A 27,000-nucleotide genomic window follows, 5' to 3' on the forward strand; every position below is an offset into this window, starting at 1 on the left:
CTACCCTCTTAGAGATGGCTGCAAGATCCCTTTTTCAACGAGGTGAGATTTCAGGGTTTTATACACACTTAATTGTTGTTCAGGCTGAAGTATCAATAGCTGTTTCAGTAATTTGCTTGGATTTGGACCCCTGTCAATGAAAAAAAAAATTCTTTTGTGACCACAGCTCTAATGAGTCTTTTAGATTTCTTCTTGCTGCCCAAACAATGCCTTCCCTTTCTTGAGGACACGAAGTTACAATTTCTCCCAGTCTGTCTCCTCAGGATGCATGGGGCAGCATTACTGGCAAAGCATACTCTTAGCTAAATATAAACAGAAACTAAAAAGCATTTCTATTTGCTATCAAGTGGGGATATTAAGAAGGCTTATGACAAATAAGATTCCTTGATTCATCTTTTATCACTGTAATAATTTTTTTTTATTAGCAGATCTTTATTTAGTATCTGTTGCCTGGCAGATAAGCTATGTACTATTGAACTGAATGGGAAATTGGCCAAGTCAGTAAAGCAAACTGCAAATTAAACCAAGCTTTTCTAAGTATCAGCCTCATTTTTAGCTAGCCACTTACAATCTACTTCTAAGATGAATCAAATATAAGGCAAAGAATCTGTTGCTGATTAGGTATCTAATAATTCTTTAGGCATATCCATTTACAAAACTAAGGGCATGTCTTGATTTGGTCCCTTGAAACACTCCTGCCTCAGAAACTAAAATGTCTATTATAAGAGAATTGTGATTTCCATTATTTCATGTTGAAAGCTGGTGGGGTTCAGGGAAGATGACCAATATTTTCTTTAACTACAGCATTTTGATCTTAAACAAAAACCAGAAAATCCCAAGCAAAGCAACTGAGAAATACTGAAACTCATGGGAGGAACTGCAGTCTCTCAACCTATTGGTTCATTAGGAACCAAAGATGAAGGCAGATGCTGCACAGCCCTCCTGCCTGAGACCCTATCCTATACCTTTCTGTAATCAGCAAATTCTAGTAAAACTTCTGATAGGCATCTACACAAAACTTTCTTGTATTTCAGGTACACAGGTTACTTTCAATAGCAGTCACAGGAACATTCAGGCATAGTTTGAACCTGACACAATGTTCCCAGGCAGGGACATTGTTTTCTTACTAGTCCTGTATTTGAAGTGACTGGATAAATCCTATTTAGCAACTTGCAATCTCTGCTATGCTAACATAAGCCCTATTCATTCATTATGGCACAGCTCCTGTGCATGTTTCAGGAGTAAAAAGTCCATACCTTATGAAACTGGTGATATAGACATGAACAAAAGTGGCCATCAAGTACTGACAATCAAAGCGATCCATTATCCCACCATGCCCAGGGATTGTGTCTGCAAAATCCTTTTGGGTGTGAAGGACAAGAAGGGGAAAGAAGAAAAAAAAAAAAGATGGTCAGTGGTTCCTGTGAAACACACAAATGATGTTATCTCTTGACAGCAGCACATTAGGACTGCAAGTAAGCCATGGTTTCACTGCCTAGAGACAAAAATTAGCAAGAGGCTCCTTTGCTAAAGGAGTTTTTAACTGCAAAGGCAAGCCAAGGGGTGAGAAGAAAAAGGAAAAGCCGCAATTTGTCCACAGTTTCGCACAAGAGGACAGCAGTAGGTCAGGTGCAGGTGTGCCAGTACTGAGAACACTTATGTGCCTATACACACTTCATTTTGTAGCAAACCTCTTAAGCTGCTGGCTGTTGTTTCTTGCCTCTGCAGAATCTAATTCTCCTCTTTAAGACCTTTTATGCTTTATTGTCTACCATAGCTAAAAACCATAATATGTGCAAACAATGTAAATTTATCTAACAGAATCAAAAAACACTGTGAAAAAATGATCACTACTTAAAAAAATACATATTTCTGATGCAAACAAAGCTTGATACACTACCTTTATGTTACCTGGCTTGTCTATAGAACAGCTTTATCAATCAAAATACCTTCAGGCATCCTTTCTGTCAGCCACACTCACTCGTGTCCTCTCTGAGTGGAAACCCTGACCTTAGTCATGTGGGATGACTGCCAGCAAGTTAAACTAGTTCTACCCAATGCAGGGCAGGCATGGAGTGCGCTGCCTTCAGCAGCAATGCCACAACATCCTTGACTTCTGACAGTCCTTAAGTCATCACTTTGGGGGCCAGAAGTTTTAAAAGGAATCTACTTTTTTACTTATCGACTTTAAGTGATGCTTTTCAGCAGCATTTTTTTCATCCCAAATTCCTTCTTCACACAAACAGTCTTTTGCTATGTGGCTGTACAGGTATGAGAGTGCTGTAGCCAGCAAAGCACTGGGCAAGCTGCTGGGACCAGCATGAGAAAGAGGGGTAAGTACAAGCACATGTACAGGAGCTCAGCACAAACAGGGAGGTTTACACACTTCTGTGCAAAGCACATGCCAGCTTGGTGGACATACGGAACAACAACACAAACAACAACAAGCAACAGGGTAAGAATTACAGCAGTCCTACCAAGACATAAAGAAGGTCGGGAGAAATTTGGGGCTGCCCTCTTGCCATACTCCTGCTGCCATTTAATACCAGCCAAGGACAACATTGCCACAAGCGACAGCGTACACCTTGCAATAAATAGAGGGCAGCAGGTCACATAATTTGCCAGTACACACTCCTGTTACAAGGCAGATGTTTGGCAAAGGCAGCCAAACATCTCATACTTTGGTGAGCCTGACACACCAGCATCTGCCTGTGACACCAATGTCACCCGTAAAAACCAGCCAGCCAAAATCTGAAGAGTAAACCACTGTCAGAACTTTTGAGGTGTCTACAGATTGTCTTTCATGTCAAGTATAATATCTCACACCTTGCTTGTCTAAATCACTTCTGCAACATGATTTGGAAGAATAATTATTGTCCGAACTATGTAACCAAATTAGTCTTAGATTTCCAGCATTGAAATCACATGCTGACTATGCAAAGTTTGAAGACTATCACACACACACCTATCTGATAAAACTAAGTCCTGCTTCTGATACTAAAAACTAGCCAAAACATTGTTGCAACTTAATAGAAACACAACTACAATGAAGGATTTAAAAAACCTCTAACACACCAATTTATCTAATCCAAAGAGAAAAACAAAAGACAACTTAGAGGCTTTCAGGATTCATTACATACCTTGATTTTGAAAGCTCTTTTAAATCCACTGGCAAAGAATCCTCCAAATGGCCCAATTAATGAGGCAAATGTTGACAGTGCAAAGCTGTGCATCTGAAATGGGTACATATTCACCGTTTCCTAAAAAAAAAATAACACTGTGTTTCAATATGTTTGATTGTAGGCATTTTTAGCTTACATATTTGAAGGGTCAGAGAGTACATTACATATAACTATTGCTGGTAGTACTTTTTCATGCAGCATGGGAGTAATGGCACTAACACGCAGGATTCTGTGAGGAGAAGAGAGTAAAACTCCAATCCTAACAGCAGTTACACACTAGCTGAAGATAGAACGAAGTTCTACAGGCTTACTTCAGCTTGTCACTAATTCAGGCCATAACAAGCCTTTGTCCATTTCCCACAAAAAATTCAAAGGTTGCTCTTCAAAAATAAGTTTGCAAAATGCCTTAGTGGCATCTACGTGCAGCACAAAGAGAACACAGGCTTCAAGAACACAGGCAGGTTCCCTTGGGTGACTCCAGCGATGACTCTGATCGGGTGACCACATCCCCTGTATGAGCAATGGAGGGGCTCTTAGTAATGACCCAGTTCTTAAGGTTAAGCTTTACCAGCATTCAGATACTCTTCCAAAATTATTGGGAAACCCATTTAAGCTGGGAAGCATGATTTCAGTTTTAACCAAAGCCTGTTTTTTTTCCCCTTACCCATCCCAACACAGCCTGAAGCAATGGTGGCACAGAGTACTTCTTCATTTGGAAGAGCTCTGAAGGTTCACACTCTGTCACAAATCTGTTTGTTTCACTGTTGTATTCCACAGGGCAGACAAAATACTGATGTTGAGCCAAAAAATAGGAAAACTGAAAAGCAAAACAAGAACTCCTGAATTAGGCATTTGTTATTACGCTCAAAACCCCACAGTAAATGGCGTTATCACCACAAGCTCAGGGTAATAAAAAATCTTTCTAATAAGAGAGACAGAATGGAGAAAAATCAGCCTGCCTTAACTAGAGAGTGCCTCAACAAGGCAGATATTCCATGAGCTTAGTGATGATTTCCCAAATTATTTTCCTTTTTCTATCTCTCAGATTTCTATCTAGTTATCTTCAGTATTATAAAATCCAAAAATGTCATCCCCTCAATTTTTTTGCAGTTCACTTGTCCCTTAAAACTTGAACATCTCCTCTACTAACTTTGGCTATTATGAGTTCTGTTGACCTTGGTGACAAATTACTTATCACAACAGTTACTTATGATGGTATTATCATCTGTGCATATCATTAGAGTAAATTGCTTTTCAGGAGAAATATAATTATAAAGCATGTAACACAGAAGGACTACTTCTACAAAGCATAAATAATGCTATTGATAAACTTCAATTTCAAAATAGGGATGAAAGTAATAGATAAAATTATTCCAGATACTGTAACAGAAATGGCAGAAAATAGTCAATATGATGTCTTCAGTAGAGGTTAAAACCTTGCCTACCCTTTCCAGCTAGTTATAAATTGGCAGAATTCTCTAGGCAAAAGAACACCCCAACCCTGAGGCTTTCAGGAGTTTGAGATAAAATTAGTTATAAATTTGGTTATTTCAAGTAAAAATATGAAGACTGATTCTATACAAAGAAATTCCTATGTGCCTGGAAATGTTCAAGACCAGGATAGATGGGCTCTGAGCAATCTAGGGTAGTGGAAGGTGTTCCTGTCCATGGTAGGGGGATTGTAATGAGATGATCTTAAAGGTCCCTTCCAAACACAACCATTCTTTGGTTCTATGAGTGTCCTGTGCTTACTTACAATAAATCCAAATACAACAGTGGAAAAGAAGCCTCCAATGAACCCCTCCCAGGTCTTCTTGGGAGACAGCTAGGCACAACAGAGATAGTGTTAGTCCATCATTGCACTCTTTTTTTACTGTATTTCTTGACCTTGCTTGTGAAAATTAACCCCCTACTTTGTTTTTCAAATGTTTGTGTGAAATACTTAATGTCAGCAGCTGCAGCAGGAATGTGATAAATAGAAGATTATGGCCACAACCCATTCCAGGCAAGGTGGGAAAAAGCCAACCAGCCAACTTTGGCTGGCAGCAGTGGCCACTTTGAGGAAAGGGAGAGCTCCCATCCCATCTGCTGCTGTCTGAAGGCTGCTGCTGGCCTCTGGCTGCATCTCACCCAGATTAAGCTGCAGAACTCCCTTCAAGCAGAAGACTGGGAGATCTGCACAAGCACACCTCAGCTCTGTTGGAGAGCTCTGCAAGCAAGTGCCCATTTAGATAGTGCCAGAAATCCAGGTGTGACACACCCACTGCTGGGGATGCTCCTCAGAAGTCACCAGCTTTCTGCACACGGACTGGATAACCAATAGAGCAAATAACTAGAGAGACCAGTGTGCCAAACTGTTACCAAATTCTACCACATTTTCAATTTAAGAGCATTTTAGTATAAGAACTAACTAAATCTCCAAAAGTTAACATGGCGACATCATGAAAATAATTTGTGGTGTTCTGTGGGGTCTTGCATATTCTACCAGAACAGGAAGATTAATGCTTGAGCCCTTCTCAGTCAACAAGAGGAGCAGATATATATGGACTAGTGGCTTATTTCAAAAAAGTTACTGTGCAGTAAGTATGCAGCCAAATCTGCATGTGACATCCAAAAAGAATGCAATTATAAATGATGCAATAGGCTCAAACTGCATTATCACATAACGCCAATATCACATTCACATTAATCCCAGTTTCCCATATTCAAATTTTCAGGAACAGGCTAGTCAGTTTGGGATTTTTTAGCAAAGCTGTGAATCATGTAGTACAGTGTAAAGTATTTTTTCCCATTAACATGTTTTTGAACAAGTAACAAAATTGCTATAAATTGTAAAAGCTTGTTAGCAAGGAAGTGCCTAAGCACCTACCTTAATTAATGGAGTTCTGCCAAAGAAGAATCCAAAAATATAAGCAGTAATGTCATTGCAGATAACACTTGAAATTGGAACCAGAAACCTAGAGAAAGACATTAAATTTTCACAGAGAAAAACTGCCTGAACCTAAACACCCGACAAAAACTGAAAGAGCCAAATTTCTTTCTGGGAAATTTTTCTGCAGTATTTTGGAAGGAATTATGTTTCATAATGTGTTTGCCTTGTACCCCGTGAGCACAACAGAGCTATACTGGTTTTAGTCTTCAGCCAAACTACATCATAACAGATTCATGTTAGTTCAAGTTAAAGTGTTATTTTGATGCATGAGCTTAAAACATGAACAGGCTGGCTTTTTCCTATCAGGCTTAAAGACTGGTACCACAGGTAAGAAGAAATCAACATGTTAAAGTTTTTTGTAACATCAAGACAAGCAAATTACTCAAAAAGTTTAAATGACAGCTAAATTTAAAAAAATAGTTTTCCTTATATTTTTTTCCCTTCTTGTCAGTTTGGAGCAGCTTTTAAAATGTTCTTTGCATGCAGAGTGCATCTGAAGTTGTTATTCAAGCCCATTAATGTCTCTTTTCTTCCCCTCCTTTTCAAAGCAGGGATGTGTTAATAAGCTAAAAGTCAGATTTTTTTGATCTCCTGCCGAATTGCCTAGCAAGAGTGGCAATAAGAAATAGTAGGCTAGCAAAGCAACTAGGTCAGTTTTTGACATGTGATCGTAATCACTATGAAAAGTATTTGTATATAGAAACTTAGTCACAGGATTTGGGCTTTCTTTCTAACTCTAAGTATGCCTTGTCTTCAAAAATCTCCCCAGATGTACAAATATCAGGAAGAGGAGAACATACAGCATTATGTCCTTGGAAGAACACAAACCATCTTCCACATGCTTCTTCTTTCTTTCTCAACTTGAAATTTACCCTGTCCCTGAAGGAGAGGGGTAAGAAAACACACCCACTCTCTAAGGAGTGGCTTTACATAATCAAGTTTAACTTCATTGCCAAAATTTAATGTATTACTGAAAATGAGGCACAAATGTTGCCCAACCATTACCAAGATTAAAACTCTTAAAATATTTTAAGTACTCTGAATTTATTTGAACAGGACAGGCTGCAGGGAACATAGTCAGATTGGGGATTTCAAATTAAATGATCCAACTTCAATAGCTCTGAGCAACTCAAAGCTCCAAAGTAATTGCAAAAGAATTGCTGGATATTCATCTGTTCAGCAAAATGCTGTGGAAACTATCTGACCTGGCATGCAATCAATCCTATTCCCTGCAAGTAAATGAAGTGATTGTTCAAAACTATCAGACTTGTGTCTGTCAATCTAGATAAAGAGGTTTCTGCTTCCTCTCCTCTATGCTTTACCTCCACTCCCAATTCCTCTGATTCCCCTTCCAATTACACATTAATGCTCCTATAATTCGTCCTGCTTAACTGTTTCCACAATTATTCCCTAACCAGATCTATGCAAAAGAACCAACTTTTCAATGCAATAGAGGTACAAATCAGTTTGTTACTGTCCCCTTACCAGATCATGCCTTCAAAGAGATTTTGGATGACAAGATGAGATTGAGTTACAGTGATCAGCAAAGTGACATGAGTCCATGCGAACTGTTAACAATGCAACAACACAACAGTTAGTGAAAACACCAACCCATAGACCTCCATAAATCCTGGCACATCAGCTACAGGAGCTACTGAGGAGCTCCCCAGGAAGACCAGTTCTAGTGACAATGCAAGAGATGTGTGCATACAGTATATCACAAGTGAGCTGCCTTTCTGAAGCAAGTTCAAAAACTTCAGCAGGTCTCTTCATCACTTACCTCCATCCAGAATTTTTTAACATGCAGTTTTAACACCTGATTTAATAAGACATACACTTCCAGCATGAAAGCAGCAAAGAAGTCTAAGCAATGTGATATTCTGTATATACATATAACAGACATGTTAGAACTGTAACAATAAAATAGCAATGAACTGCTCATGAAAGAGTACTGTTACACAGATGTGGATGTCTCTCATAACTTATGAAACATGAAAATTCTCAGGATTAGCAAAAATGAAGTGTTTGTTTTTAAGGGCATGGTCATTTAAACAATCATTTAGTTCAGAACTACTGTATGTACTTGGTGTTTAATCTGTAGAGGCAGTGTACAATAAAGTGGTTTCCAAACAGGTTACCAATAAAGATTCTGCAATAGATTTTATATTCCAAACGCTTTTAAATCAAGAACTGGTAGTTTCCTCACAATACACCAAACTTAAGCACTTTAAATATCTGGGCCATTTACACTCAAAATGTCCTACTTCTTCAATTCTCTTATCACATGTGTTTACCTATGGCAGCCAGACTCTACTTCCAGATAAGGCAACTCAAGAAGCCTTAAAGGGCGGAGTGGGGAGGCTACAAGAAATGACAAAAGCTTTCTGAAAGGATTACCTGCTGATTAACACAGCTCTGAAGCAAAGTTTTAAGTATTTGTACAGTGACACAGGAATACCCCCCAAACCCAAATGTGTACTCTACCAGAATCCTGGAGCAGCTTGGTTGGAAAGGACCTTAAAGATCACAAAGCTCCAACACCCTCACTACAGGCAGGGACACCTTCCACTAGACCACGAGGCTGCTCAGGGCCCCATCCAGCCTGGCTTTGGACACTTCCAGGGATGGGACAGACTCTCCTTTTCTTCCTAAACACTGTGTTGCTACACAGCAGATATATGGCTTCATTTTGTTGTGATTCCTGGGTAGTCACATTTTAATGTTTTCTGGGCTGACACCAAGTCATGTGACTGACACTACACATTTTCACCTTCTTTCCAGAAGAGGAAAAAGGAAAAAAATCATGGCGAGTGAATATATTTAGGTTGTGCCAATCTGAAGATGAGGAGGTGTGTTTTTATTTTTTGCAGATTAGAAGAGAAAGACTAGAAAAGCCGCATCTCACTGTCAGGTAAACCCTCTTACAAACAGGGTATATTATTTTGAGTAAAAGATCTTTTTACATGTTATTATAAGGCTCACTTAAGCCCTGGTCTAGAATTGGGAATCCTCAATGGTAAAGTGCTACCTAAAGCAGTGCAGAAACAGAAGGGTTAACTGCATTACCAGAGCTTTAGGAAATCTTCAAATTGTGCAATGCCCTGATTGCTCAAGTTCTTTCAAGACAGGAGCTGTACTGCACTGTTGTTTCGCTGTGATTTCTAATCATTCCTACATAGAAGTGGGAGGTGATGTGTTGTCAGTGGGGTGTTTTGGGTGTTTGCTTTGGTTTTAACCTGTAATGTTACAAAATGAGTTTTCAACGTATAAGATACACATAAGAAAAAGGTTCATGTTGTTGCTTAGCTACTATGCTGATTATTAGGTGGACAAATACGAGAGATGACAATGCTGGTTTCTTTTAATACATCAATGCTCTATTGAGACACTGCAGAGCAAAAGACCAGAACAGCTGTGAAATGTCATGGAATAAATATTTCACACAGGCATTAAGGATCAAGACCTGTCAGGGTACTTCAGTGGGGCCTCTAGAAAGCAACACTTGAATCACAAGAATCACTTTCCATGCAATGCTGAACTGTTTGGCTTCAGACCTCGCAGGGAGATGCATCTATCTTCTCCAGGCACCTCTTTCATATCAGCCTATCACTAAGGGAAACATATCATGTTGGACTTGCACAAGGCCTCACCAAGGACAGCTTGTACTGACTGAGAGGCCACATCCTGCAATATCATCACCATCATCATCATTTGGAAGGTGAACAGCTACAGTCCATGACTTGATTTCATGTAACTCATTTTAAGCGCATTTTCCACGCCGCTCTTCTGAACTGTTTCATGAGCATATGGCCATGACTGTTTCTAGTGGCAATCAGAACGGGAATGAGCACAGCAAAGGGGGTAATACACACCATGTAAAACTGCAGACGATAGTGTTTCTTCACTAAACTCAAAACAAACATGCAGAACCCTGTAAAACAAAGCAGGTGCAGTTTGTAGCATCTTATATTTAATGACACTGAACTGTGATATACCAGTAATCCTCTTCCTTTGAAGCAGTTTTTAATCCCTCTGCTGCTAGAATTGTTGGCCTATATTCAGTTAAAAGTACATATACAGTTATTCTCACACAAGACTATGATTTAGTTGACACAGATGTAGCTAACATCAGTAAAGAACATCCATAGTAAGCCATCAGTAAAGAACAACCCCCTAGGAACACACAAGGTCCTACTGTGGATATCAATTTTTAGCAAAGGAGATCATCACTTTTAAAAACCATTTGAAAGCTAGGTCAACAAACTAGTTTTGAATACTTAACAGAAATAAGTGAAAGGAAAAGACCAGCTTGCCCCTTTCCTCCAAACAGGCATATGACTGCAGGCGATGCAAGTGTGAAGCACAGGTGTTGGAGAATTCAGCTGACCAAAAAGAATTTTCTGGATGGCTAATTGAGCGCTTCTTCTCTCCTATGGCATCTTCCTGCACCAACAGGGGGCCAGAGGTGCTCAAAAGACCCTGAACCCTGGGGACAGCCCCTGAGTGACCTCACAAGCCCAACACCAGGGGGCTCTGCCATGCTCTGCCTCCTCCTTTTGCTCACGCTTGGCTTGTCTCAGGTCTCCCCTCACCAGCTCACAAGGCATTATTCAAGTTAGTTTCCCCAAGACAAAGCCAGCTGGAAAAGGTCAAGTCCTGCAAAGCTGGTTTCAAGTTTGTGATCTAAGCACTGAGCAGAATTTTTATTTGGTTTAAGAAAAAAAAAACCAAATAAACAAAAACCAACAGCAGAAAAACTGACAGATCATCACAAAGATCAGATTTTTCAGTACACTTTAGAAATATTTGTAGCATAGCAGGCCCTTGTCCCTGAAACCAATCTGAGTCCTCAGCTGATTTAATTTTATGCTAAACTGCATTGCTGAAAAAATGTATGTACATGTTCACAAGGCAATACCCCAAAAAAGTACCAACTTGTATCTCTTCTTCCTAGAAAAAGGGCTTTTAAAAAGTTTTTTTTTGGACAGGGAGGAATTTTTTTCCATTAGGAAAGTATCTGAATATGTTGCAGACAAAATTAAGACTCAGGCATTTTGACTAATCAGTTTAAAAATATATTAGTAAATCCTATTACTGGAGACCTAGGAGAACACTTGCACAGTAAAGAATCAACCCAGCACAGCAATTACACACAGAAGTTATCCCTACAGCCAGCCAAAATAGCACCAGGTCTTCAGCAATCAAAATTAATGCTTGCCAGCCTATTTTGAGCACTATTATCTCAACTGTCTCAAGATCATCCCCTTGTTTAGGCTGCTTTCTTCTTTTCAGTGAATGCAAAATTTGTACTCATCTTTTCACAGGAAAAATATAACTGCAACCACCTCATTTCCTCAAGCATTAAGAGGAAAAAGAAACTGGAAGTGCATAATGATGGGGAATAATTAATATTTTAAATTAATATGGGGAGTAATTAATATTTTAAAATTAAATGAGCAAATGCAGCACAAAGTTCTTTCCTTTTTGTGATTTCCTGCACTTACCTGTTAAATAGAGGGCAAAAGATATAAATCTGTGGTAACGAATGAGGAATTGCAGCTGTTCTCTTCTTTGCACAAATGTAGCAAAATAATCAGCTACAGTCTCTCCATAAAAGAAGTAGTTCCCACAGAGCAAAAAGTACCTGCAAGATGCAACATCTAACAGTTATTTTAATAAGACAATATATATTAAATGCAATTCTTAAAAAAAAAAAAAAAACCCAAACAAACAGGGATTTATTTATAACAAGTTAAAAAAATAAGTAATAAAATGCCAACTGATTTGTCCAAGTTCACAGGGGGAACACAACTACAAAATTCTGTATTAGAGACAGATGTCAAGTTTTATGTCTGCACATGACCCACAAAGCTGTCATTCCACCACAACAGGTGAGGAAGAGGATGATTTAAGTGTCACATCCTGGCTTATTGATGTTCCGGCTTGCTACTCACCAGCTGAGGGATCTAAACCATGGTAAATCATACGAGTGGTAGACTCTGTAAGCAATAGTAATGATTTCATGATAACACTTCACTTGGATGCTTAAGACCTAAAATAAGAGAAATAAAAAACTTTGTAAATATGCTGCAGTTGTTTCGTACAGGCAGTAAGGAGCACTGCAGCCTGCATTAAGGGAAGACATTATTCTGAAGTCAAATTCCAGTCAGAAAACAGCTTCAAATCAAATCCAAGGAAAAACTAAGCTCCATTTAAAGCTTTAAAAAAATCTCCAAACTGTATATGAAGGAAAAAAAGCCCCACATTGGGCTAGCTTCAAGCATATACTTGTGAAACAAGAGAAAGCTCCTGACCTTTCTGCATTAAAACAGTTTGATAGCATCAGGTCAGAAGCGTTTCCTGTAAAGAAAACTCTCCTATTTCTTTTGGCTAAGTTTTATCTTTACATTTAATTCTAGAAATATTTTCTGGGCCCAATGGAAAAAACTAGCTGTGCAACACAGGACACCTAGGTCTTTCACTTGCAAGCATCTCATTAAGGGTAATTAGCCTTTATGATTAGAGGCAAAGCTCATCTAACCCAGGTCTGAATGTCACACCCTCCCAGGCTTTCATTTGTTTTGCTGACCTCAGTCCTGTCATGCCTTTGGGCTTCAAAGGACTCTGCACGTCTGTCCAACCCGCAGTCTCTGAGCGGATCACCCTACCCAGGCGTGGGGAATGGCCAAACTCAGCGCACGGGTAACGCCACGCAGGGGCTGGAGCACCAGCCCGCCGTCGGCACACGGGGCCTCGCAGCACCCCGTACCGCCCGCGCTCAGCCGCGCATTTCATCTTGCTCAACACCCGAACGCGCGCTCGAAGGCTTACACCACCCCAGCAAGCTAATTTTGAAGCTCCCCTATCTTGTGCTCTTTCTTCTGCTTGGCCAACCTTACAAAACTTAAATGCTGTGGGCAAGAGCAACGTCACAGGATTGCACTTTACAGTGGAGCAGGGCGCCAGGATCCAAGCCATGGAAGCCTGTTACCCAAGTAGCCGGCAAAGGCAGAGCACACATTCCAGCTCTTTAGAGAGTCTCGGGTCTTGTCCTCCAAACCTCACTGGATTACTCTTCCTACAAGTCTCTGGGCATCTTCAGTCCCAGTATTGAGATTTGGTTTTAACATGACAACTGTTATTTAAATAACAACTGTTATTTAAATACAAGCTATTTTATTCCCGTGAAATTAAATAATTCATGAACAAGACTGGTTTTTCCCTCCATTCTCCTTTTTATGCAGTCTCAAATTTCAACTTAATTACCAGCTCATTTTAATAGAAGACAGACTTGTTGCTTTATGGCACAAAAGAGGAGCTCTATTACAATTCTCTACTAACTATGATTACTTTTTGTTTCGTGTCTTAACTTCTTGCCCGTGATTGCAATCTCACAGTATACCATGAATAAACAAAATCACCCTGCAAATTAATTAGTTCCTTCTAGTTCATAATCATAATTCTCAAATGTAAGTGACTACTAAAGGATTGATTTACAGAATAAAGCAGAAAAAAATAAATCTTTTTACAGCAACCTGCAATTTAAAAAGGCTTTTTTTGTTGCTTCTTCACACACAAAAAAGAAAATCCTCCATGAATGAGGCAATGAATTAGTAGTTTGTTATGTCATTCACCTGAAAACAGGAAATATTAACCAGACTAATTCAGGTGTAGAAACTGTAATGCAGACCATAATGCTGGTGAAACAGCATTCCAGTCTCATAAGACACTGGATTTTATGACCTTTGGAAGAAGGGGCAAGTGACTCAGAATGACTACAAGGACGTTGTGAGGTCATGCAGGAAGAAAAGTAGAAGGGCCAAAGCCCAATGAGAACTTAATCTGCCCACTGCCATAAAAGACAATAAAAACTACCTCTATAAAGACATCAGAAGCAAAAGTAGGGCTAAGGAGAAGCTCCATCCTTTGTTGGATGCAGGAGGAAACACAGTGACAAGGAACAAGCTGAGGTTCTTTGCCTCTTTAATGGTAAGACCAGTTGTTGAGCTGGTTACCCCGTCCCCTGAGCTGGGAGACAGGGGTTGGTCTCTTCTCCTAGGTAACAAGTGAAAGAAAATGGCCTCAGTTTAGATGGGAGTGGAGGTTTAGATTGGATATTGACAAAAATTTCTTCACCAAAAGGGCTGTCAAGCATTGCAAGATGCTGTCCAGGGCAGTGATTGCATCACCATCCCTGCAGATATTTAAAGGATCTGTAGAGGGGGCCTTGGGGACATGGTTTAGTGGTGGACTTGGCAATTCTGGGTTAACAGTTCAACTCAATTATTTTAAAGGTATTTTCCAACCTAAATGTTTTTAGGAATACCTAAATCCTAAAATTTTTATAAATACCTAAATCCTAAAATTGCCTCATAGGAGGCAAAAAAAAAGGTTTAAAAATTTTGATACCTGAACAAACTTAGAGGCAAAAATTGAAGCAGTTACCTAGAAGAACCAATTTCAGCATATTAAAAGCTTGATTCCTGTTTGTTCCTTTCTAAGACTGGCAAAGATAGTTAAACCATCATTCCATAAAAATACTAGCAATTAAAATGGTGCAAAGAAGCAGTAAAGGCTGACCTGCTATATAGCATGTATGAAGATTATTATAAGTTTTTTATTGTTATCCTCATCACTATTTCACTTCATGACCTAAAAATACACTTTGTCTGTACCTCAGAAAGGGATCTAGTTCCAACTTACAGATAAATGCAAGGCCACAATGAAGCCTCATAGATAAATATGGAATTAAAGGAGCATGTCTAACGAAAGCCTTTCAGTGCCAGTTGCAGTCAGGAGGCCAGGGCTGCCTGCTTTCCTTAGCCTCAAAATTGCACCGGTCTTAATATTTTGGTTTTAGAGTTTTTCTCTTGTTAGTGGGTCTGGAGTTTTCCTTGAATTGGTTTTGGTCTGATTTTTACTTGTTTGCTTTTTCAAACAAACCTCAACATGCAACAGTAGGCAATACAAACTAGTCAATGAAATGGATGATAGTAGTTAAGCAAGGCAACAGTAATTCAACTTCTTGGGGCTACTTTAATTCCTAAAAAAAAAATTAAAATTACAGTATATAGGAAGTCCTTCATCTGTATGGTCCAGTTTTGAATCCCTCAAGTGTTTTTCAGAAGTATTTACATTTACAGAAATAAAAGACAATTGCTCTGAATTGGCCATGCAGTTTCCTTTCAGCTCAGGCACGATGAATGAAGAGATCAAATAACTCTCACACAGAAAAATGCATTTAAATAAACTTACCAGAAGCATCAGCATAAATGATCCCAGATATATAATCAGAAAAAAACCAGAAATCATTGCTAGGGAGAGAATTCCACGAATCCACCAATTTTTCCACCTATTAAAAAAAAAAGCAGCAAGAGCAGTTATAAATGAAAATGAATTCCACTTCCTCTGCTAACTAGAAATTAAACTGTATTAGAAACAGTGGGAAAAGCAGAAGTTCTTGTGTTTAATCAATGCATAGCAAGAAACACAGAATCAAGCAACTATCCTACTGAACAGGATGCACAATAAAAGAAATTAAAGTTCGACACCTTTCTTCTTCCCATGTGCTACCTCAACCCTGCCAAATGTCATTTGCAATGAATTGGTGCAACCCCATCTTGAAGCTGCTGTGAAAATACATCAGGACCCTCACGTCAGCTGCAAGACTGATGGGAGCCCAGCCATGCCAAGGCTGGCATATGTAAGTAAGACTGCCAGGTAAAAAGCAAATGATTCCTTCAGGAGTTACAGACGCACAACAGAATCTCCAAACAAAACCTCCTTTCTACAGCAAAGTAGCTCTTTTGCCAGGAAGCGGGTTATCTATTGGAAGCAGTCCTATGCTCTTGTGAGCACTGGAACCAGGACAGGAGAATATGTGACACTTGGGGTTGATGGCTCAAACTAGCTGTACTCTTTTGACCTTGTAGATCTTGGCAGCTGGGGGTGACTACCTAAGGAAAACAGGACAAAAATTTCTGTTACTACAGAGTCATAGAATCATTTGAGCCGGAAAAACATTTAAGATCATTGAGTCCAACTGTTAGCCTAGCCCTGCCAAGTCCACCACTAAATCGTGTCCCTGACTGCCACATCTACACATCTTTTAATACCTCCAGGGATGGTGATTGTACCAGTTCCCCAGGCAGCTTGTTCCAATGCTTGACCTTTTTCCTAAATTAAACCTCTCCAAAGATTTAACTCCAAACCTCTTTCCTAAATTAAATTTTTGTAACATCCAACCTAAATGTCCTTTGGCACGATTTGAGGCCATTTCCTCTAAAAGTCCGCTGAAGCAACTAATCACAAGCTACTGCTAAACACAAAGCCCCCACGATAGCCTGAAAATATTCTTCCTAATGTTTTGCTTTGCCACTAGTCTTGTGTTTCACTGCTTCATCAGGAGATACACCTGGTTCAGTGATAGTTTCAAATCAGACTCTGGGTCCAATGTAAAATTCAATCATTTGATTTTGTAGAATGTGACTCATTGACAGGTTAATGGCAGCTACAGCCACTAATTGGATTTGGCTTAAGTATCCGAATAGAGGCAGAAGAGGCTCCATCACATGTTTTGCTGCTATACGATGCGGTATACACAGTAGCAGCTTGGCCCTGGTGGCATATCCATAGTGCACAAGCCTAAGCCTCCTCCAGAAGAATTCAGCTTCTCCCTTTATGAGTAATGTTAAAATACCACATGTTATCTTGAGGGTGTTGGCAAGCACAGCATTGGAAAGACAACTTCAGTAAGATAAGAAGCTCCAGAATTTAGGAAGCCACCTGACAAGTTTATTGTATCCTATCTCTCTGCTAGAAAGTTATAGATACTATTTCTTTCAAAGGTCAAATACAAGGAGTATCCATATTTCTAAAAGTTACAGTGCAACCCACCCATGTTGCACGTGATGAACAATGACTCTGCTGGGATTGCTGGCTACTGAACTGGCAGGTAATTCCAACTCTGGCATTCATAAAGCACCAAGAATTTAATTTGTGCACCTTGGTGCAAACACTCCAATAAAGAATTTCAAGCCCATGAAACAGGAAAGGTTTCAGCTGCGCCTCTTAGTTGCAGGCTTTGGGTATCACCATGCCCTTTGGAACAAGTCTGATTTGGTGACCTAAGACTTCCACATTTAACACAATGACAGAACTCTGAAAGAGACACTCCTTGCAGTGTGATGGTCATAGAGATTATCACATTCTACTCACCACTGGTGCAGTTAAGAAACAGGCTTTTTAAAACCTGAAACATTACATCTGCCTATAGCTCATGCACATAACAGAAACGGACAACAGACTAGGAAATGAGCAAGGCAAAAAACTCATTTCACAGTGCTGTTGGAGATATCTGCTGGAGACCAATTTTTTTACAAGGATTTGGAAGGTTTTAATTATAGTCTGGATTAGCGATCCTTCTTCTGACTCTTGCAAGACCTAAGTTGCTTCTAAAATATACACTGCATATTGCTTAATTTGTTACATTAAGCATAACATGTATATGACACGCATATTTATTTTAGTAGGTAGTTTTTTAGTATCTATCACCTAAATGCTCTTTCACTGTGTCAGTGAAAAACCATAATGCAACTTGCTTGTCCCAAAAGCGTTTGACTGATCAGGTGTTGTAAAGGGAGTGCATAAAAATTATACAAGGAACTTTATCCAACAGCCTTCATGAATATGCAGGTCCACACAACTATCTATGTGTATGTGTTTATCTGTACACATACACATCCCCTCACATTTGTTGGACATCAAGATCCTGGGAAGTTGGAGGTAGAAACTTAAGTTTGAAAAGAAACAGCAGGAAAAAAAAAGCATTGCTTTAAAAAGTATGGACATATCAGCTATGATGTATTTAACTGTACAGCAAATTATTTAGAAGTGGAAATATCACAAAAATCTAGCAAACCTTATCTTGAAAATTTACACATCTTTTCATTCATAAACCAATCCCCCTCTCAATCTTGGAGGTAGGCTATCAGTTTATTACAACCTCCAGAAATGATCACTGTGTAATTCAAGTTCTTTAGGCCATGTTATTGCGATGCTCAGACTCAGTAGGTATTTATGTAAACTATGTTTACTTAGAAAAGCATGCAATGGGTGAACACAGGTGTACACAAAAAATATTCCACTGAAGGGACTATCAAAGCATAAATAGAACAATAATATCCAGCAACAATTTATCCTTGAAATTTTCACATCTACCATATAAAACTCAAAACTGCAGTACAATTTGTAAGACTTAAAACTGCAACATAATCTGTATGACTTTTAGCCACCAGCTGTTAAATTTGAGATCTCCTTCTTTCACTGTACCTGGCAGATAAGCCTGACAAAGCCCTCTTGAGGATTTCTGGAGTGCTGTCTGTTGGTGGAGGAACATCAGGAATATCCGAATCACTTCTAAGGTCCAACTCATGAAGTCTTTCTTCCAAATCCACTTCCTATTACAAAAAGAAAAATAAAAATATCAGAAAACTCAATACAAAATGAAAGATTATCAGATATTCTGAGTCAAACATTAGTTTAGGAACTGATGATATTTGCATTACCTTCTAAAAGACAAGAATGGTGTACTAGTGAAACAGGAGATGCTGTAGGAGATCAATGTATGCCAGTAAATGTTTATAGGAAGGCCTGTACTTGGATGTTGTGATATTACCTGCTGTAGTCAGGAAACTTCCCTTCTAGGCATCACTTTTTCATGGATATACGTTTCCAGAAATACTCCAGCTGACATAGAATACTGGAGTTTCCAGAAATCCCCAAGCCTCTAGCACATTCCCTCTACAGCTCAAACTACCCTTCTATGGAATAAGGTGAAGGTGAAATGTCACATTAAGAAGAAAAAATAGAAAATGTAATACATGAAAAAACAGTCCTTTATACAATGAGAAGAGGCTGCTGGCAGTTTTATACGCGGTACATTGAAATCTCAGGCTTGAAAAGAACAATCCAAAACCAAACCAAGGTGAGCAAGTGTCCCAAGGACAGAGTTATTACTCAAAATAATTTTGTGTATGACTGCAACACTATAATTCTTTCTTCACTGCTCACTGAGGACTGCTAGAGAAGACGTCATCTAGACAGACTGCAGGTCTAACCCAAATGCAAAACAGGTATTTGGTGACAATGTACAAATTTTGGTGACAACATACAAATTGTCACCAACTTTCAGAGCACAACATCAGGACTATTTTTCCCTCTGTTAAAGCCAACACAAAGGGTGACTTCAGTCATTCTAAAGTTGCAAACACCACAGCTCCAGAGAGCTGGAAATCTGCACTCAGCCCTGGCACAGCAGTAATGCAGAGAGCAATCTCTAGCTCAGTGTCTGGCTCTTTTGAGACCTGAACTTCCTGACCTCCCTGACTCACCTCACCTTCTTACAATCTCCAACAGCTTCCAGCCTGCCCTGGTGCCTCAAGTTCATCAGCTCTTAATAGTTCTGGGGACTGTTAAGTAACTGTACTTTAAACTTTCTTCTCCACTGCTATATGCTATTTCTTCACTTCTCTCTCTTTCCAACTTCCTAATCTCAGTTCTTTCTCCTTATTTCCATTCTCCTCCATTTCCATTAATTAGAAACCTTTGCTTTTCTTTCCTACTCTTCCATAACAATATTACTTTCTTCCCTTGTTCTGAGTATTTTTGTCACTTTTTCTAAGCCAGCAGAGGTAAATCCTCTCTTTCACCCCCACTACAAGACACCACAGAATTTGGGTGCTTACACCCTCAGTCATCCCACCCAAGCCCAGCTTGGTTACTCTGTTGATAATCCATGGCCTTTTCCCTGCGGCTGCACTTCGGTGTAACCTCTGTCCCAGTGCCTGGCCTCTGTAAACAACACGAGGCAGAAAATAAAGTTTCACAAAGCTGGTGGCCCAAAGCAAAGGGCCCAGCCCACACCTCAGCGTCGGGCTGCGGAGGGCCAGGGGTCAGGAGCTGACCAGGGTGCTGCAGTCTCCAACCTCAGACCCTCCCCAGGCTCTCCAGGGGCACTGGATCAGAGGAAAAACACCATCCTTTCCATTAAGACAGTGCTTTTAACCTTTCAGAACCTGAGACCATGTGCTGGCACTACGCACATGCACAAGGCAAGTGGGTAGGTACATCCTCTCTTTTTTAAAGTTAGGGCTGGGTTTTTCTCATCCACTTGATGTACCACATACATGCCCAGGATGAAATCATCAATTTTACACCATTTACTTCTTTCAAAAAGGTCATCAATGTTTCCCCAGACCGTGAAACCCCACAGCTGAATAATTAGGCAGACTCTGCCTATAATGATATAAGTAACAAGAGCAAACAAGCTCTGGTCTAGACTTCAGAAAGTTAGTAGAACACCTGAAAAAGCACATAAAGAAATCAAAAATTACCACACTCACAACCCTGCTATTCAGAGATGTTTCTCACAGTGCTGTACCATAGCCTAGGAAATCACCTATAGGTGCAATTGAGGGGATCACAGCCCTCTCCAAAAGCCATGTTTCAACTCCTGTGACCTGCTCTGGAGTGCAGCAAGCTGTCTAGAAGACACCACTCACTGCGCAGATGACAGGCAGTAATCCTAGCCCTAAGACCATGACTTAGCGTCTTTAATATTAATCCCTGCTTGCAGATGGCAGAGATGTTCTCTCTTCTAAGCACTCAGAACTAAGAATATCCCCAAACTTTTTTATTCCACTTTGGTGTTGCAGAAAACAATTGTGTTTAAACAATTTTTAAAAAATCATATTTAGTTTCGTCCCTCTGATCTTTAACACACAATTATCACTTACAAGCACCTCATTATCAGCAATACTTTCAATTTGCTACTTCTAACATCTGAATTCAGGAGTGCAGAGCTTTCTTCAGAGTATATAACCAGCTGGAAGAAGGGGCCTGTGTTTATCTGATGTGATTTTCAGCAGCTCATGGGAGCTTGGCTGGTGCAACCCACAAGTTCCTTAGAACTTGGTGCATTTTTTTTGCCTCGTATTATTAAAATAACCAGGGGGAATCAACACCTCAACTATCTTCAACTTCCCTGTGCAACATACTTCAAAAATTACCAGGAATGCTCTATTTTCCAGTTAACTGCTATCACAGCCACAACAATTTCCTGAATGAGGCATTTAATTTGTAAACTCAGGAGCCAAAGAGGACATAGCTCACTAAAAGCTAGTTAATTGTCTTCTGCATCAAGTGCTTAGAACCCCATCAGTGGGGGACGAGACTTCTTTGCTAATAATTTTCTACATTATTTTATGTGATTGATTACAAACATTCCAGTTTATAGCCACAAATAACAACAATCATTATGGAAGGAAACACCAAGTTAATAACTATAAAAGCACTCAAAAAAAACCCTGAAAAAAACCCAACAATCAAGAGCCTTGCTACTGCAGCTTGACCTTGTAGAAGCAGTTCTGGAGTTCAGCACATACCTAAGCAGCCCTTCCTTCTCCAGCTCTTCAGATTTGAGATGTGGCCAAGCTTAGTACACAGTAACATCAAGGACCTGTGAAGGTCTGTGGGAAATGCCGTGGTTTTCACACAGTGAGCAGGTATTTAGGAGGTTTACAAAGGCTAATTGAGCACTTAGGACAGCACAGGTTGTACTGTCCTAAGTGCCTAGGAAACCTTTCAACCCCACTCCAAATTAAGTTTTTTATCCAAGGTGTTTGGATTTTTTCCTAGAGTTTTCAAACTGCTGGTGACAGGACTGTTTATTTATATACAGTGTGCCACTCCTGCCTGCTTGATTCACACAGAAAGTGTCTGTAAGGGGTAGATAGTTTAAGTCTAGTATTCTCAAAAGACAAGACTTTCATCCTTGTGCTTAATCTTCTCTACAAGAACACAAATACTTGGCCATAAAAAGGGGGAAACTCAGCCAGTCAAGAGGTTGAGCCTCTATATCAGGAATTCAAAACATGTGACATCTTGCCATAAATTAGGTTTCCATGTGGATTTCTGCTTGCCCACTATTTTGCAACAGCTTATGAAATACAGCCGTGTGTCATGAAGAGAAAAATCGACCTCTCCATCTTTCATCATCTAAAAGGCCACACATCTGAAGTGCTGTTTTGTACCACATGCCCTCCACTACAATTAATACATGCCAAGCAAACCACGCACCAGAATTATTCTGGTTACAAAGGCACTTGCAGGGTTCCTCTTGTATGGCATTTTCCCAGGACACCATAAGGAACTCCTAAGTAGACAGCAAATATGTTCTTCTTTGAGAATGTAAATCCCTCTGAAGAGCAACTGAAAAAATAAAGCCACTGTCCAACAATTTATGAGAAAAAGTCAATGAGCAAAATAATTTAGTTATTGTCATTTTATAAGCCTAAGTGTTACTCAAAGTATGTTTTCTTCTCCATCTTTGATCTTTCTGCAGTCTCTCTTAAGTTCCAAAGTAAAGTCAATAGGTTAGTTAGAACACATTGTAGAGTATTTAATTAGTTGTACCTTGATACCTTCCTCTGAAGCCAAGATATCAAACTATCAGTAGATCCTGAATAATGAAACCTTTTTTTCCAAACTATTAAAGCCTGACATATGCAGAAACACAGACGAGAGACCTGCACACACCGAATCAATGACTGGAAACTACTGACCCTTCACTCTCTGCATTAGTACTAATTCAACACCATTTCCAAGAAAACAGATGCTGGGAAATAGTCTGCCCTGATTATTATTACCATGCTTGTAGCAGAGCACATAGAGGTTAGACTTCTCTGTGAAAATTCTAGTGATCCATTTTTGGGGTACTCCAAGAGAAATAATCCCAATGAAGTAACTAAGTGATCCATGGCAGACAGGCTATACTGCAATTAGGAATTTCATTTATCTCCCAGCAGGTTTCTGAGGCTCTGGACATCAAAGATTCAAGCACCAAACTGAACTTCACAGGTCTGAGCAACTTCTCTGGCAATTGATTCCCTGGAAGAGCTGTCCCATGGAACAGAAACAGCTCTTTCAATGCCACAAGAGAAACAGCATTCAGTGATTCCAAGCTTCTTGTAGTTATAAATGATTAACAGCCAGCAATGCAATGCAATCACAATTCCCCCTCCCTGTCCTACTCTGACAACTCTGTACAGTACAAAGAAGAATAACTGTATGATTTCTTCCAGGATATGCTAATTTTTCGGGAAGAATTTGAAAGCACTGTCCCTTGCTTTGTAGCAAAGAAAACAAACAATTGAAATTTTAAAAGAATCACGAACACATGAAGATCAGCATCTGAATGCCAAGTCATTCCTCTTTCTCCTCATGCTCAGAGTATTTATGAAAGCACTTTGACCAGATGTTCTTAGGAAAAGAGCAGCCAGGGCGAGGAGCAGGAAGTAAGAAAGTGACAACCAAAAAATCACTCCTGTATGCCACAGGACAATACAAAGAAAACAACCAACTTGTGAAATTGCAGGGCACGGCAAAGCCATGTTCACAGCAATTTTGGAAAATGTCACCAGCTCAACAAGCTAGTGAGCAACTGGAGATGCTAAGACTTGCAGAGCTTGGGAACTTCAAGAAGCTTTTACAAAGGATGTATCATATTCCTTCATACAAAACCAAGGAATTTAACTTTCCTTTGAAACTACATCAATACAGAAATAGCTACCAGTTGTTTCAAATTAGGGACAAAAAGGCATGCAAATGAGGAAGAAAATCCCCAACAGCTTCACTTAAATTCAATGGGAAATGAGCACCTATGGATATGATAAGTGCAACATGAAAACTACCAGATAGCACACGGAAAACAGGGCTCAAAGCAGAATACAGAAAAACCTTCAAACGTATTTAGTGTTTCTGGAGTTCTTCAATAAACACAGAGGGCTTCTCTACTTGGACAAAAGAAGGTGCATGTTGCCTTTATGTATATGGAAGGCTTGGTTTGGGCCAACAAGAGCAGAAGCAGAATGAAGCTCGTACAATCCAAAGAAACAAGTTTTCTCCTTCATTACAAGCGATGAAGGGGGTGGTGTTTCTGAGCTGCATTCTAGAAAGCAGCGCAAACGCACGGCATCATGGCTATCCTGAGTAGTTATCGGCCAAAGAACCAGTTTTGAGCCCAAATACAGGATCACCACACCAAAAAGGTCATCTCAAAATAGCCAGAGAACAATAAAAGTTTCCACTTGCTGCAAAGTCCAGGCAAGAGATAGAGCAGAGTGATAACCATCTAGGAAGCTGTATAATGTGACACCTGTGAATCCTGATGACCAGATGCTACTCATCAAATCACCTACAGCAGACATTATGTGTGTGCTCAAATTAAAAACAGAGTCCCAAACCGTGACCCACTGTACAGTACAAAATCAGTACAAAATACTGATTTATCTCTGCAGTTACCAATGGCACTAAAGCCATCTTAAGATGTAAAATCAATTCTTACTGTCACTTGTGAGCCACGACAAGGGGCACCAGCGCTGGGCACATTGCAGATAGGTTAAACAACTCCAGTGGGAACACAGAGGGTCCCATAAATAACCCATGAGAAAGTCACTTGTGCAGTGGAAAAGGCTTTTCATATCTGTTGTTGGAGTGAACACAAATGTATGCACGCTGAAATCCATCTCCTGTAACCAGCATCCTGGCTGCATACACAGCACCAGCCTCCTGTCTACTCAACATCATCCAAAATGGGATGAAGCACCAAGCTGTCGAGTAGCTGGAGTAAAAACCACAGTATGCATGTAAGTAAGAACAGCATTTTCCTCTCTGAAAATCCCACAGGTAAACCAAGATTAGAGGAACCCTTCGGAGGCCTGAGTAGCAGAGGCTTTGAACAGCAAGAATTCTTTGAAGGCAGCTCACTGCACACCTCAGAAATAAACTTACTCTGCAAAATAAAGCAAACCAGAGTATCTCCACGGAAAAACAGTTTTTGGAGCACACTGTGATGAGAAATCATGTTTAAAAGTTAATTCTCATCTACAGAGAAATAATATGCACAGCTATAGTCTAAACACTACCTTATGTGATCACAGCTCTCAATGTAGGACAGCACTACAAATTTGCAAATTCATTGGCTTTGAATTAAAGCAACCAAAGCATGGAATAAAAAGTCTTGAGTTTTACTTTCCAGTTCCTTGCCACAACGCCTAAGGCAGGCTACACACTCAGCAACATCGACATCCATGCAAGTTTAAGCAGTTACTGATTCAAGTAAAAACACACATATTGCTACCTCAATTTAGCTATTAGAAAGCTTTTTTTAAAAACTTTAATTCCAGTTACCCAAATGAGACCTTCTCTTTCATTTTATTCAGACAATTAGCAACTGTAATGGGGTGATGTGCTTAGCTTTTTGTAGAGATAAGCCTTAACTCCACAGCAAACAAAAGAACAGCACTGTGGCTGTTTTGCCACTGTAATGAACCTGATGCATAGACTCAGTATTTCAAAAACCTCTTGCCTTAGCAGAAATGTCATACTGTAAGTCTTTTCCAGGCCAGAGGTGAATGCCTATCACTTAACAGGCCATAAAGCAGAAAGAGTTGCTCAGGAAATGCTGACACAGCCATTAAATGGAGCAGATCACTGTTCTGAGTTAGTTCCAGTGCTACTGGACTGGCCCAACCACACTGAAGCGTGCTCTTTGCCTGGGCCAGTCTCCCAGTTTTCTCTGGGATAGAGTTAATTTTCTTCCTAGTAGCTGCTACAGCGCTGTGTTTTGGATTTAGGAGGAGAATAACGTTGATAACACACAGATGTGTTGGCTTCGCTGAGCACTGCTTAGCCCAAGTCAAGGACTTTTCTGTTTCCCGTGCTCTGCCAGTGAGGGAGGTGCACAAGAAGCCAGGAGGGGCCAGAACAGTTGATCTGAGCTGGCCAAAGGCACTCCTGGGGGGTATTGGCTGAGAAAGGCTGATTGCTGCTCGTCCTTGGGCAGGTGGTGAAGCAATTGTATTCACCACTTGCACTTCCTTGGGTTTTATATGCCCTTTTGTCATCTCCCTTTTCAGTAATGTTACTATTTCATTTCAATTATTAAACTGTTCCTATCTCAATCAAATGGTTTTACCTTTTTTCCCCGACTCTCCTCCCCATCCCACCGGGCAGGGGGAAACGAGGGGTGTGAGGGAGCGGCCGTGCGGCGCTCAGCAGCGGCTGGGGTTACACCACGCCATCAGCTCCCTAGTCGAGAGGTGAGATACGACACGCAGCTACGGCGCTGAGCTTTCGCTGCGGGCCCGGAGAGAGCCGGGCCGCTCCCATTTCGGTCTCGCCGCGGGGGAATGGCAACGGGGTAAAACACGCGCGGGCACACAACCCCTAACTTGGCACCTGGCCCTCTCTCTACTCCCGCCACCCGAGAGCGCGGCGGCGTTACAAGCCCGGGAGGGACCGGGAGGGAGCCTGATGTTGGGGCCGGGAGCGCAGCGCGGAGCCCACGGGCGGCGCGGTCCGGGCCCGTGGGGAGAGGCAGCGCTGTCCCCCTGCCCCAAAAGCCGCCGCCGCCGCCACCCCCGCGCGTCCTCACCTTGTCGCTACCCGCCTCCTCCTCCTCCTCTTCCTCCTCTTCCTCCTCCGGCTCTGTAGCCGCCCTCCGCCGCCGCCGCGCCGACATCGCGCCGCGGGAGCGCAGCGCCCACCCGGCGGCGAGCGGGCGCAGGCGGGGCCGCGATCGGGACGGGGAGGGCGCGGAGGCCGCGCCGCGGAGCCCGCCCGCCGGCTCTCCTTCCTCCTCCTCCTGTTCGGAACCCGGTGCTGTCCCCACCACCGGGGAGGCGGCGCTCCAGCCGCGGACGCCGCCGCAGCTCGGGGCCACGGCCGGACCCGGCGCCCCGGCAGCGGAGAAGCGCCCGCGTCGCCGCGGCTGGGGCGGAGCGGGCGGGCGGTGTCGCTCAGGTGCGCCCGGCGCTCCGCCCCCGC

General features: G+C 41.0%; 1 protein-coding gene across 1 annotated transcript; it reads right to left on the reverse strand.

Annotated features, from left to right (window-relative positions):
- On the reverse strand, positions 1-26,731 carry CDS1 (CDP-diacylglycerol synthase 1; the record flags this gene model as incomplete). Its single annotated transcript, XM_084203910.1, has 13 exons — positions 26,609-26,731; positions 18,445-18,572; positions 15,370-15,466; positions 12,069-12,166; positions 11,619-11,758; positions 9,987-10,045; positions 7,600-7,682; positions 6,052-6,139; positions 4,939-5,007; positions 3,847-3,999; positions 3,141-3,260; positions 1,257-1,360; positions 1-130 (listed from the first exon to the last, which is right to left on the reverse strand). Exons 1-13 carry the CDS (start codon positions 26,693-26,695, stop codon positions 1-3), a joined length of 1,356 nt encoding a protein of 451 aa, XP_084060036.1. The 5' UTR covers positions 26,696-26,731.
- Between the last annotated feature and the right edge of the window lie 269 nt (positions 26,732-27,000).

The sequence above is a fragment of the Fringilla coelebs genome (genome assembly GCF_963513975.1).
Source record: "Fringilla coelebs genome assembly, chromosome: 4".
NCBI lineage: Eukaryota > Metazoa > Chordata > Aves > Passeriformes > Fringillidae > Fringilla > Fringilla coelebs.